The sequence below is a fragment of the Vigna angularis genome, chromosome 9, assembly GCF_016808095.1.
Source record: "Vigna angularis cultivar LongXiaoDou No.4 chromosome 9, ASM1680809v1, whole genome shotgun sequence".
NCBI lineage: Eukaryota > Viridiplantae > Streptophyta > Magnoliopsida > Fabales > Fabaceae > Vigna > Vigna angularis.
In genome coordinates, this window is record NC_068978.1 from 19,077,463 (window position 1) to 19,092,619 (window position 15,157).

General features: G+C 30.9%; 1 protein-coding gene across 1 annotated transcript; it reads left to right on the forward strand.

The window, feature by feature from the left end:
* The first annotated feature begins 6,434 nt into the window (after positions 1 to 6,434).
* LOC108347027 (uncharacterized) lies at positions 6,435 to 8,241 on the forward strand. Its single transcript, XM_017586129.2, has 3 exons — positions 6,435 to 6,604; positions 7,284 to 7,484; positions 7,941 to 8,241. The coding sequence occupies exons 1-3, from the start codon at positions 6,494 to 6,496 to the stop codon at positions 7,974 to 7,976; spliced, it is 348 nt and encodes a 115-aa protein (XP_017441618.2). The 5' UTR covers positions 6,435 to 6,493; the 3' UTR covers positions 7,977 to 8,241.
* The last annotated feature ends 6,916 nt before the right edge of the window (positions 8,242 to 15,157 follow it).

The following is a 15,157-nucleotide window of genomic DNA, read 5'->3' on the forward strand; positions in this document are numbered from 1 at the left end:
ATAGGTAAAAGCTAGGCTCTTTCACCTAAGGGATTAGGACTAGAGTAATTTTGTGGATTAACTTTAGTAATTTGATGGAGAGGAGATGAAATTGTGTATGCACAAGAGCGAATTGGTGAAACCTAACCTTAGCAACGCATTTCATATTATTTCTAGTCTATTCCATTCTTAAGTGTCTTCAAACACCAAAGTCCAAACTTGTATAGTTTACATTTTTTTTTCTTTGCACTTGTTTTTCAATTGATATGTTGTTCTTGAGTCTCTATGAGTTGTTAATAGTGCAATTAATTAGTATTACACGAGTCTCTTGGGAAACGATACTTGGTCTTACCATTTTATATTACTTGAACGATTTAGTACACTTGTCAATGAGTTAACACCCTTCGAACCTCCATCTGTGTGAATCCACCACCTAAAAAAAGGAAAAAACCATAGAACCAGGCCGTTCCAAATCATTAACGCCACCGTGATGAGAACAGTGGCCGTCGTGAATTAGATAAGTTAACCATGCCTTATTAAGCCGCCACAGTCGCGAGGTTACGCACTTCAACTCCAATATCCTCCGTGACGTAGAACTCCCTAGCAGCCTTAATCCGAAACCCTAATTTTTGGGTGGGAAAGGGGACTACCATGTGGTAGTCTCTCTTTGGATGCTAAATTTTTGTCAAAGTTGGTCCAATCTGGTCAACTCAGGGGTTTCTGTTCAATTTGTAAAAGAAAGAAAGAGCTAAAGTGCAATTAAAGGAAAGTTTTGGGCCTTTGTGCAATTTTGAATAAAATAAAAAGGGTTGAAATGTAATTTTGGACAATATTAAATTTGTTAGATATTTTAAAAGATAATTAAATATGAAAATATCAACAAAATATATCTTCCAAATAATTTTATAATTATCTAAATCTATTAATTATTTGGAAGATATAAGATAAAAGAGTTTATCAGCAAAATATTTAGAATCCAAGCCCAATCAAGCCCTATATAAAAAGACCTAAGGGAAGCAAAAATTAATCACTCATTCATTCACTAAGACTCCTCCATTAGGGAGCAATCATCCATCACTCCTCACACTTTTATTTTACCATGTATTTCATTCCATTCATGGAGGGCTAAGCTTCTAGGACTATTCCACTGTAATTTCATTATGGATTCTAAGTTGAAGTAATATAGTTGTTTCTTTTTATTGTTGATTTGGGTTATCCTTTTTCTATGTCTTTCATCACTCAATCACATTAAACGTAATGATTTTTGAATCATAAGGTATTTGAATCTACATGCATGTTGATCATATGAGTTCTAGGATTGAATTTAGGAACTTTCATATGATTGAGTGGGTTTTTACTACCAATTGAGAATGTACTTTGATTAGTGGTAAAAACTTCAACCATAACTAATTGAGAATTTACTTTGTTTAACTTTTAATTTGGTTAGGAGATTTAAGAATAGTCATGATTAAACACAATAGGATTTAATTAAGAATGTACTTTGGTTGAATTTATTATGATAAATCTAGAAAGATTTTGATTTTGATTGAGAATCTATTTTGATTAAGAATGTATCTTGAATAACCTCTTTCACCCTCATTTACGTCGTTTTATTATTGTCTTTTTTTATGATATTCTTGTATATAACTCCACCTTAGAGGACCACATCTCTCACTTGGAAACATCCTTCAAATTGATCCTTGCGAGCAGTTTTCATCTCAAGGGTTCCAAGTGTTTCATAGGGCATCAATCGATTCAATATTTGGGTCATGTAGTCTCTTCACAGGGTGTCACCCCAGATCCTTCAAAGGTCCAAGATATCGTTGACTGGCAGCTACAAACCATTTTGAAGTGTTTGCGTGGTTTTCTTGGACTCACGGGGTTTTACAGTCGATTTGTAAAGGGGTATGCTTTTATTGTTTCTGCCTTAACTGATTTACTTAGGAAGGATAACTTTATATGGTCTACTTCAACTACTATGCTTTTAAGAACCTTAAAATTGTTGCTACTATTGCCCCAATTTGATCTAGTTTTCATTATTCAGACAGATGCCTCTGATTTTGGTATGGGGATCGTTTTATCATAGGAGGGAAACCCAATTGCTTTTTTCAGTAAGCAAATTTGTCCTCAATTGCAGCATTCATCAACGTACATCAGGGAACTTTGTGTTATCACATCTGTTATTTAGAAATGGCGTCAATACTTGCTCAGTTGACACTTCATCATCTACACTTATCAACAAGCCATCAAGGAATTATTATCTGAAACTGTCCTAACTCTTGACCAGTAGTCTTATGTAGCCAAACTATTCGGGTTCGACTTTGAAATACACTATAAACCCGGAAAAACAAACATTGTTGCTCATGCACTTTCCCATGTTTCACCTAATACAAACTCCTTTTTTCTCATTTTTGTGTCTCACATGGAATTTCTCCAAGATCTTAAGCACACTCTCGCTTCTGATGCTACTTTCTTGGATCGTAAGAGTAATATTTTGCAGGACCCGTCCATGTTCCTTTACTCATTCAACAAGACCTGGTACTCTATAAGGGGAAATTTTGACTTCCCAAGTCTTGCTCCATGATTCCCTTGCTCCTCCAAGAGTTTCACTCGACCCCTTTGGTTGGTCACCCGGACTACTCGTACATTGGCTAAAAGCCAGGCTAACTTTTATTGGGATTGTATGCGGAAACACGTCATCTCTTTCGTTGCTCATTTCACCACTTGTCAACAAACCAAGATTCTCACCCAACGTCCCTCAGGCCTATTACAACCTATCCATCCTTTCAATGTGGTTACACGTTGTGAGTGCAATCACTGTACAGAACAACACAATAAACTACAACTTCCCCACAACCCATCTTTCCTTCTCTTTCACACTTCATTAAACTATTGGAAACATATCCATGTTATTTTAGCACTATTTTTTTTTATTTATCACATTTTTCACTTTTATAAAAGTATTTAGATTTATTTCTTATCCTAGCTCAAATTGCACTCTGTCATCACACATTTATAACTTTAACAAGTCTTGTACTGTATGACCGTCGATCAACCACATAATGGATGTTTATCTATTCTCGAGTCCTTAAGTGAGCCACTATCAAGATTGGACAGTCGATGAAGGGTTACGGGTTAGGACAATTAACCTTAATGCTAATCAACTTAGAGGTTAAGTAGTGATTACCCACAATTGGACCCTAATTAGATTGTTGTTAATCAAAAACTCATTTCAAAACATATAAATACAGGTTTGAAATAAGAAGTTAAGTGATATGAATTGATTGCATTACTCTCCGAACTGTTTGGAGGAGCAGTTGTGAGAGAACTTCAACTTCATGACAATTATCGACCCTAGGCGACTCATTTAACATTGGACAATTGACCTCAATTCATATCCCGAAACATTTTGGCGCTCACTATGAAACCGAGTATTCAACAATCAACAAATCCTATTATGACTACAAAGAATATGACGAACAATGTTATGGCAGAAGAATCAGAAAACTAGCCCAAACAATTGGAAATGATCAAGAACATCTAGAAACAAATAGAAAATATGCAGCCAATGTATAAAAGAAATAAAGAAAGTTATAAAATGATAAAATTAAGAATGAAAAAAATAATATTAAAAAAGAATTAATATTTTAAATATAAGTTATTTTTTAATAATAAATATATTGAAAATATGTTAGAAAAAAGTTTTAATAATGGTTAAAATATCTCTAACGACACGTTAAAAGAAGTAATTATTTATTTATTTTAAAATTATATAATTTTTAAAATAACTTTTAGGATGTGTATCGTGTATTAAAATTGACTAACAAAAAGAATTTCAACTTTAAAAAAAATTGATGTTTTATATATTGATATGAAAAATTTTAATTTAAGAAATTAATAGTGCTATTTAAGAACTAATATAAGAACTTATTAAATAATAAAATTGAAATATATTCTTATTTTTACACTAAATCAGTTTAAAAACAAATCAATGGAATATAAGAGTAAAATAACTCTTTAAATAGATACAAAACTAGAAATAACTTGTATTACTAATATATATATATATATATATATATATATATATATATATATATATATATATATATATATATATATATATATATATATATATATATATATATATATTATTTTTTAAAATAACATTATTTTAAAAAATAAAAATAAAATATGCTTTTATAATTTAATTTTACTAAATGACCAGATAATTAGAAATGATAAAACGAAAAATAAAAAAATTGTACAAAAGAATAATATTTTTAATATAAATTATTCTTTATTAAATGATTAACTAATTAGAAATTATAAAATAATAAAATTAAAAATGAAAAATATAGTATAAAAAAATTAATTCTTTAAGTATAAGTTATATTTTAATAACTTATTAAATGACTAATTAATTAAAGATTATAAAAGGATAAAATTAAGAATGAAAAAAAAGTATTGAAATATATTTTTCATTTTTAAGAAAAATCCATTTAAAAATAAAATAAAGATTAAATGCTGTCATTCATCTTCATTTTTTAGAAAAATCTGAAATTGATCCTTTTTCATGCTTTTGATTCCTATTTTAAAAATTTTGATAAAATCAAGTTGTTTTTGTTAGTACTTTACTAACAAAGTTAGATAGGTGTGTTAGTTTGCGTTTTTTTATTTTTAAAACTCTTTTTTTCAATTTAAAAAGTAAATCATATGTCAAACATTATGTCACGTGACATGATAATATGAAATGTAAATCACATTGACATGTGATATCACACTTGTATCATTATTTTGTCTTAATTTAGTTTTTATATTTTTATTTTATTTTAATTTACTCTTAAAATTTTTTAAATTAAATAATTTCGTCCATGTCCAATTCAAACCAAATTTAATTATTATATAAATATTATACAAATATTTTTCATAAAATTAATATTTTTATTAAGTTTTTTAACATGACGAAGTCTATTTATATTTATATTTACATTTTATATTAAACGTGTTCCAAAATTGTTAATAGAAAATCATGTTAATAAAAAAAATCAAATTAATTTCACCTAACAAATATGATAATTTTTTTTATCGATTGCATTTCGTAAAATAAAATAAATTTATCAACTTTTTTCAATTATTTTAAATGATTGTGTATTTTAAAATGTGTAAACTTGAATAATTTCTATAAAAATGTTTGAATTGGTTTAAAACTATTAATTTTAAAAATTTAAATGTAAAATTTTAAAATAATTTTAAACAGATAAATTTAAAATTTAAAAATAATTTAAAATAAAATTCAATAACAAATATAAATATAAATAAACTTAATATTGTTAAAAATATTTAATGAAAATAATAATTTTAATAAAAATATTTGTATAACATTTATAAAAAATTAAATTTCATTTCAATTTAAAGAAAAATAAAATTACATCATTTTAAGAAAATTAGAACTAAATTAAGATAAAATAAAAATATCAAATTTAGACTAAGACAATAATACCGTGTCACTGTTACATTACACTTTCAAGATATTATCTTGACATAGGACTAATTTTTATTCTTTTAACAAAATTTCATAAAAGTAAACATTAAAAAAATTAAAAATTAAACATGGAACACATTTCTTTAACGTTTTTAATATAATACTAGTGAAAAAAACATGATATTATTAAATTTTTTAAAATAAAAACTAAATTAAGACGCATTAAAAAATAAATAGATTATTTAACCTTAAATAAATAAATTAATAAAACTAAAATAATTTATATGCAGTGAAAAAAATTATAAAAAAAATAAAATTAGCAATATCAAATTACTAAAAAAATGATTTTTTTACACTTGTCAATAAACTAATATCTTCTTTATTTATATTATAATAGATTTTTTGTATTTGTTTTTTCTTATAATATAATAGATTATGTATCTCTAATAAATAAAAAATTAATCTTAAATCCTAAATCTTAAAATCTTCTAACTTTATTAAACCTAAACCCTAAAATCTTCTACTTTTATTTGTAAAATTAGAATCATTAAGATTAATTATGTAAGGTCAATTATCCATTTAATAAACATTCATTATAATTATTATAAATCAAACATGTACTTAACCATATTAAATCTTAATAAAATTCAAACAAAACTAATAGAATTAAAATTGTTTTATTATAATGATAATCTTTTTAATTTATATTAAAAGCAAATATATTAATACTTATTATTAATAAAATAAATTTTTAATAAAAGATAAAAATAAAATATTATACCTTTGGATATGGCAAGAAAAGGAAAACATTGAAAAAAATGTAATTTAACTGCCGTGGTTAGTATTAACCATTAATACTTATAAAACCTAAAAGTTAATGAACTAAGAAAATGGCATTCTAAAGGGCATTTTAGAGAGAGAGAGAAAAAAAAGATATTTTCGTGGATGCGTTGTCTTATAAACAAGAATCACATGCGTTATGTCTTGTTTTCATAGTCAGCAACAGCAGGGAAAGTAACTGTACTGAGGAAAATGCCGTGCCTCAACGTCACCACCAACGTCTCCCTCGACGGGGTTGACACCTCTTCCATCCTCTCCGAAGCCACCGCCACGGTCGCCAGCATCATCGGCAAACCAGAGGCCGTACGTTCTTCTTCTTCTTCTTTTCTTATTCTATTTTTGCCGGCTATTCGCAATCTGTGTACGAAACGGTGAAATCGAAATTAGGTTTAGAAATTGCGATGCTGATCTCTAATCGGAGTGTTTGTTGTGCGGATTATCTATATTATTTATTATATGTGGTGCTTGAATCGTTAAAATATTAAATAATAAATATAATATAGGGAGAGATAAATAGATAAATAAATGGATAGATTGACAACCTCACATATGCTGACAGACAAAATATTTACTGTATGTACTTATAATTTGCTGTGGACAATGTAAAACTATTTCAGAGTTACACTGACAATGCATGTTTTTAAGTAAAATCCTTAGCATTTTATTATTTTGATGATGAACTATCCCCATTTGTTAATCTTGATTTCTCTTTCTGTCCAAAATGCTTATCTTTTATTAATTTTCACATGATGTAGTTTGGCTATGCCCGCTCATATGATTTTTATTTTTCTTAGTTCTTGTGTCCATCTGAGGTTATACTATCCTTGAAAATTTGTCATATAGTCAAATATTTTACTGTTGGTTGTTCTGCTAATGTCGGCTATGTTTTTCGCTTTGCTATGAAACTTTCATGTTGTGTTTACTTGTTTAGACTGGTGAGGCCTTATTAAGTTAGTATTGTGCCCTTTGTTTATTTTTGCAGTATGTGATGATTGTACTGAAGGGATCAGTGCCCATATCTTTTGGTGGGAATGAGCAGCCAGCAGCTTATGGAGAATTGATTTCCATTGGTGGTATTAATCCTAGTACGAACAAGGAACTTAGTGCTGCAATTTCTTCAATTCTGGAAACCAAATTATCGGTGCCCAAGTCACGGTTTTACCTGAAATTCTATGACAGTAAGGCAAGTGTTAAACTTGAGATGTCCTGAAAAGAAGGATCATAACATAAATAACCCTTTACCTCTTTTCTTGTTGCATTGTTCATATTCGTTGGGGTCCATCTGATTAATGAATATGCACAATGTTGTCATACTTTCTATTAGAACTAGATCATGAAAATTTCTCGGTGTTCCTTTTAAGCAGAAAGTAACTTATCTATGGACCGAGTAAATCAGTCTTACACTGCCATTCAATTACAAAATTACCATGAATAGTTAGTTTGTTGATGTTTATGATAATTATATTAAAAATCATTAAATTAGTGATTTCTATAAATAGTATAAAGTTTTACACTAGCAATACATAATTATTGAACTCCCTATGTCCTTTCGACATCAACTCACTTTTTCCAGGGTCTACTTTTGCAGCCATGTTTTTGTTCTTGGTTGATGATTTAACGATACTTCTTTGTTCTGCAGGGTTCCAACCTTGGATGGAATGGATCTACATTCTGAATTCTATTTACATTTGTTGTGGCGGTACCTTGACTGTTGGAACGAGTCCTCTCAGTATGTGTTTATTATGTCTATGTTTGATATCTTAATATAAAAGTACTTGGACTTCTGGTAGCCTTGGCATGGGTATCATATCATGCAAATGTAAGTTGATTAATCCCTAGGATAAATGGGGTTTGTATGTTTGTCACTTTTGTGACAAAAACTATCTTCCGCCGCTTTAAATGCTCGTAAATTTATATTGATGATGCATTTTGTGAATTAAGTGAGACCTAGATTTCATACTTATGTTGTTCCTTATTAAAATGATACCTGTCTTGTTTTGTGATAGATTATTGGCATGATTTTGTTCTGCCGATAGTAATTTGTTGGAATCATGTTACTCATTTTATATTGTCAGTACAAAATCATTGATTTTTTAAAAAATTCATATAAATATTAGATTGTAAACTTTTTTGTAAAAAGTGAAAGTGAATTATAATTCAACGTACAAAGGGCAAAGTCATAGAATAAAAGTAATACTGTTAGTTCTATACAATTTTCGCATTATTGGTTGTATTGAATTTTTGTGAGATCAACAAATTATCATTATTAAAAAAAACTACCTTTCCTTTCATTAATTCAATTTTTGGTATAAATCATTTTGCTACGAAAATAAGTTAATACTGTACAATCAATTATAACTAGTCATTGATCATTCATTTGTAGAAACGTTGCTACCCTTTAAACACCACTTCCAAAAGGTGATGGGCACTTGCTGCACCTCCACAATTACTAACTGCACTCCACAATAAGAGAAAAAAACTTACCTTCTTTACTATTGCATCACACTAATACCTGTGCCACCACTAGCGCTTCCATCATCACGTTACTGCACAGGAAGAAGAGACGAGAACGCTGAAAAAAAGGAGAGAACGTGAAAAGAAAAACTAGTTCTGAAAAGTTCTTCTCGAAAAATATGTCATGTGTTTTGAAAGTTTTTTTTAAAACATATTTTATGTAGGACTCTTCCGTTAAATTCATAGTAGAAGACATAATATATTTTCTAAAAAGTTTGTTCTGGAAATCCATTCAAAAAAACTTGTTTTGAAATGTATTTTCATGTATTCCGGAAATCATATTCTAAAAATAATTTCTGTAAGTTTTTAGAAATTTTATTCTGAATTTTATTTAAGGGTAAAATTCTCATTTTGGAACATTTTGAGGGTGTGCACAAAGAAATTTATGAGGTGCAAGAAGTAAAAGCGAAGGTGATGATAACAAACAAAAGTTCTTGAAAGTCCTATCATATTTGTGAATGATATATGTCAAGGCTCCATCAACCTTTTTCATAGTCATGAAGAACTTCTACCAACTTCTACATCAGGCTTCAAGGTTCAGAATTTGGCCAACCAAGGATTTTTTTTTTTTTTGGGGATGATTAAGACTCAACAACCATGATTTGTTTTTTTTTTTCAACAGATTTTCATTTGAACAAACAGTTTATATGATGCAGAATCTCCACAATCCAAAAGGAAGGTCTATAGGTACTCAATTCCTTTCAATTGATCTTGGGTTTGGTGATCACTAGTATACCAATTTATTAGTGATTGGCCATAGACCAATGACGTAAAATAATGTGGTAAAAAGTCGATTTCATTAGTTTTTTAGAAATCGATTTCAATAGTTTGTTATATGAAAGCGATTTTTATGGACTCACTACTTATCTACATATTAGCTCTGAAGAGAGTATTATTAAATGAGCATCCTAGAAAATATTATGAAACTTGAGCAACGAATTAAATAATACGGTGTCTATTCCATTAATATAAAGGGACATTGATAATAATTACATTATGTTTATAAATGAATTGATAATATGTTCGAAGATAAAATCAACCGTGAATGTTCTTATTAAAGATTTTCTAAAGAATTTGATTAGAATATTTTATTGTTCCATCGTGAGATACTGTGAGGCATGTAAAATCGTTTGCACATCCAAATTTGAGTAACAAAAGTTAAAAGTTAAAAAAAATACAGCACAAATAAAGGAAGATCTATTTAGTGGTACTAGAGTATTGTTGGCACAAATAAAGTTGTGGGTTGAAGGTGATGTTGATCCCTTATATGAGTAAGTCATGTGTATTGTTGAAAGATCTATTTAGTGGTACTATAGTTGATGGTTCGTCTTAGTAACTCAATTTTAAACGAGTACAATATAGATGAAGAATCTTAGATGTGAGAATTCATTATATTAAAAGTTTTCTTGACAGGAGTTTCAAGCAAACATGTCTCCTTATTGTGTGTGATACAATGATGGTAGAATAAGAATGTAGTGGTTGGGATGCTTCCAATTGAAGGAGTGTACCAATATGAAAGTGACTCACTCTTGAAAGAGACATTATTGGGAACTTAAGTGTGAATCTAACTCTAACATTGGATAGAGATGAGAAAATTTAGCACCTTATAAGGTAGAAGACCATATTTTTATAAAGGTTTAAATCCTCGGATGGTCCTCATATTTGTATGAGAATCTCAAGTGGGTCCTCATATTTGCAACTGTCTCAATTGGGTCATAATATTTGTAAAATTGAGCCAATTTTTTACTATCTGTTAAGTTGTCACAAACGGCGTTAGTTGGTGTTGATGTGGTGCAAGCTGATGTAAAATTGTTTTATTATGTGGAATTTTTTTTTAACATTAAGAATTTTTGACGTGGCAAAATTTATTCGAACCAGGGAATTTGTTTCCAGATCTAGTCAGACTCCCTCCACCACCCACTCCACTCAACTCACTCTCCCATGGACCTCATCGTCGGTCGCCGACCGCCAGTCACAAAGCTGTCATGGCTGATCTAGACGGTTTCGGTGCTTAGTAATGGAGATGGTGGTTCTGTGATTCCCCATCTTTCTCGCATGTTCGGTTGAAGTAAGCGACAAAGGCAGTGGTGGAAGAGGAGGGAGGGAAGAAGTTGAAGTGGGTTTAAGAGCTTCGTGTCTAAACCTTTGTAAAATGGTTCTTCATCTTATTGTTGTTGACGGTGTAGAAATTGGAGAGGATGAGGTTGTTGGAAATTCCTGTGAGGATCAACATGTATAACTTCCTGATAAGCATCTGATAATGGAAATTCAACATAAAATAACAATCAGAATAAATACTAGTATCATCATGCGATCCATGTTCTTTGCAAGCTCTGTGAGCTTTGGTATTTTTGTCGGCGTTTTCATGGGATCAGTATTTCTCCACTCTGATGTGTGAAATTGTTGCGTTCCAGCATCGTAACAGTTGTTTCAAGAAAAATACTAAATATTCTTTAAAAAATATTTTCTTTCCCCAGGAAGCTGGTGATAATAATTGATTTTTTAAAATAAATCTGATTTTTCACCATATGTTGGATCATGATTCTCGGATTCGAGAAAATCTCTGGCAAAGAAGAGGCAAACTATGCTCCAAGATAGTTCTTTTAAAATCCAATCCAACTAATGTGAGTTACGTGTCCCATGATTGTTAGCTTTTCTATTCCAAACTCCATCAAGTTCCGAAGCTTATTAGTATTCTTTTATTGTTATTTTTTATCACCGTTGGAATGGGGTTCAAAGTTCACGGATCATCAGAAACTTTTCCTCTGATTCATCTGTTTCTTTAACCGAACTGAGTCATTACATCATTTGTTTCTCTAACCCATATATCTAGCCTCAAGTGCAGAAAAAAATACAAATATTAAAACACCCAGATACCCAAGTTGTTGAAGATTGAAAACTAAATTCTCAGCTAGCACAAACAATTTGAATCAATTACTAGCTTCCACAAGCAAGAGAGAAATTTCACAAGGAGATTGTCAATCTTTATATTGCATTAAGCATCAAGACCTTTGTTGGTTTTGATGCTAGTGTTGGGATTTTCCTCTTCCAATTTTTTACAACCTTTTTCTCTTTCTCTTTCTCTTAGTACACAAATCTTCACCAAACCTTCAACGAACCTTTACTCTCTCACATTTTCTCTCTATTTTTGAAGCGTTAGTTTCCACAACACTTCATTTAATGGCCAACACTCATCGACGCCTATGAAGATCTCAGACGAGACCACCCGCGCCTCGCGTCCATTCCCATCGACCATTGTAGTTCCCTCACCAAACTCTGATCACCAGCCGCACCACTGGCCATCCCGCCGGAATCCTCGAACTCCAGCTCGCCTCAAGCGGCTCGCTAGAACTTCGGCTGGAAAACGGAGCAAGCCAGAAACCCTCTTGTCCAAGTGGAAGATCCATGGCAACGGTGATCCGCTCGAGGAGCTTGACAGGGAAAAGGAATTTCGCCTCTTCCAGCTTTTTACCAAACCAACAATGTTATACCAAAACCCTTTTCAGCCTAACCCATCTTCTTTCTCTTTTCTTTTTTATCTCTCTCTCTACACAACACTTTTTCCTTTTTTCCAATTGAGCTCCTTTTTACAGTTATGTAATGTAGTAAGGAGAGTGGAAGTAGAATACAGAGAAGTAATTTATGTAATCTAGATGTTCTTCCTTCGCGCAAGTAACAGTTGAGGTGTGTGCTGTAGTGGCGGCTCTCCGCTTGTTCGTCACTTCCTCGACACCACTCTCATAACTCAAAGCAAACAAAATCCCTAAATAAACCAATTAAATTTTGCCATGTCATAATCTCTTAATTTAAATAAAAATTTCAAGTAATCAAACAATACACATCAACATATTAAGTGTGCACCACATCAGCACAAACTAACGTCGTCTGTGACAACTTAACGGATAGGACAAAATTGGCTCAATTTTACAAATATTATGACCCAATTGAGACAGTTGCAAATATGAGGACCTACTTAAGATTCCCATACAAATATGAGGACCATCCGAGGGTTTAAACCTTTTATAAATTACCTAGGTTTTCAATTGTCTAATTTGTAGCCAATAAGGTTAACGCGCCCCCCCCCCCCTACACACACACAAATAAGATATTTGTTTGATATAAAAAAGTTACAGGTTGAACCCTTGAAGTTTAGATGATACATTTTCACAGTGTCATCGTGAGAATAACTCAACCTAATGAAGAAGGAAGAAAGCTTAGTTATAGTCTAGTTTTGAGTTACATCCCATATTGAGATCAAGGAAGTTATGAATTAGAAAAAGGCCAAAGAAAAGAAATGGAGATAATATTGGTAATCATTCTTAGTCTTGGAAATAGGAAAATGACTAGCACATGAAAGTAGACAATGAACATTCTAAGAGCGTAATGAACCATATGATGGGTGTCAGTCATTCCTAGATTTTGAGCCAACTCCTTTGAATGTGACAAAGAAGGAGTTGATGAAGGATGTAAGTGCAACAAAATCAATATGATTCCTAGTAAAATCAACCAAAAAACTTGTTTTTAGATAAACTTTTGGTGTAAGTTTCATAGAGAATGTTGATGTTGGATCAAGCGCTTACCACTGGGTCAAAACATATAATTGATAATTAAGGTGCAACTCATTCTACTTAAGAGCATAATAGTTCAGGCACCACGATTCAATTGTGACTCAGTCCACTTCTCCTCCATCACGGACAATTGATGTCACATGTAACAATGAACAATGAATGGACATAATACACAAAGATATTACACATTGATCCACAAATTAAGATACACATCTTTAGCCAAATACAAGAGACAAAAATGAGGATGACATTAGGAGAGTGAAAACTCTACCAATCTTTGTTTTAACAATGAAACCTACAGGAAGTCTCACATCGACTAAAGATAAGGTCAATTCAAAATATATAAGTGGGTGAAAATCTTACCTTACAAGTCAAATATTGTAAGGTTGAGTTAGGCTTAAAGTTCACTTCTTAATAAGGTATCAAAGTCATGGGTTAGAGCCTATCCTAGCGTGATTTGTTGTTTCTTTGGACTATTGTATCACCAGCTATCGGGAGATTGGTTGTTTGTTCGGCCTATCATGCTACCTGTTATCAGTCCGCTATCAAATCATTCATTAATGTCCAGTCTCACACTTGAGATGTATACACCTCAGTATGAGGGGGTGTTGTAGAATTGAGTTAGGCTTAGAATTGACTTCTTAATATGGCATCAGAGTCATGAGTTAAAGCCTATCCTAGGAAAATTTGTTGTTTGTTGGGTCTATTATTTCATCCACTATCGAATCATCCACTTATGTGTCTAGTTCCATGCACAAGATGTATATGCCTCGACGTGAGGAGGGGGTGTTGGAAGTCTCACATCAACTAGAGATAAATCAATTCAATATTATATATATATATATATATATATATATATATATATATATATATATATATATATAAGTGAGTGCAAACCTCACCTTACAAGCTAGTTTTGTCGGATTGAGTTAGGTTTAAAGTCCACTTCATAACAAAACCATGAAAGAAAAATATCAAGTGATTTGAATACCTTTCTTGAAGGATTTGCAAGAGTTGGTTACATAAATTTGATGATAAAGCAATACTCCAATTCGATCATGATCTTGTCCATTAAGGTAAAGCTTGAAAAGTTTACGCCAACAATTGTTTTTGCCAATGATGATCTTGAAAGTGGCATTCCATATAAAGATGATTTGACACTCATTTTTGTGATAATGATAATTTGCCAATAGGTGTTTATCAATAACTCATCAAATATTTTATTTTAGGACCTTTAAATTCAAAAGATTACTTAAAACTTTTATATAAGGTGATAAGAAAAAACTTAAGCTGCAAAGATTTTTGTAGAGTTGATAATAACTTTTGATACAAGTGAAGAGACCAAAACTTATGTAGAAAAAAATGCTCCCTACTCTTGAATCTTTTGCAAGCGTACCAATAGTCAACTGTAGTATAATGATTTTTAAGTAAGAGTATCAATCCCACGAGGAACAACTTCAATTAAATAGATAAATTTATCTCAAACAGCATATATACAAGGGTATTCAATCTGATTCATAATGGATTTTGATAATTTATACTATGTTGCCTAAAAGTAAAATAGTAACAACATATAAGTTAAAGAAAGTTTAATATGAGAAGTTGGGATTGAATTCATCTATCTCACTCGTCTCAATCTGAATGAATATAAACATATAGCAACTGAAATTACCAATATTGATGCAACACACAAAAGTCATTTCTACTGATTCCTCACGTATAAAATTCATAAGATCAGTTCCTTGAATATTGATTCCTCGCATATCCAACAAAC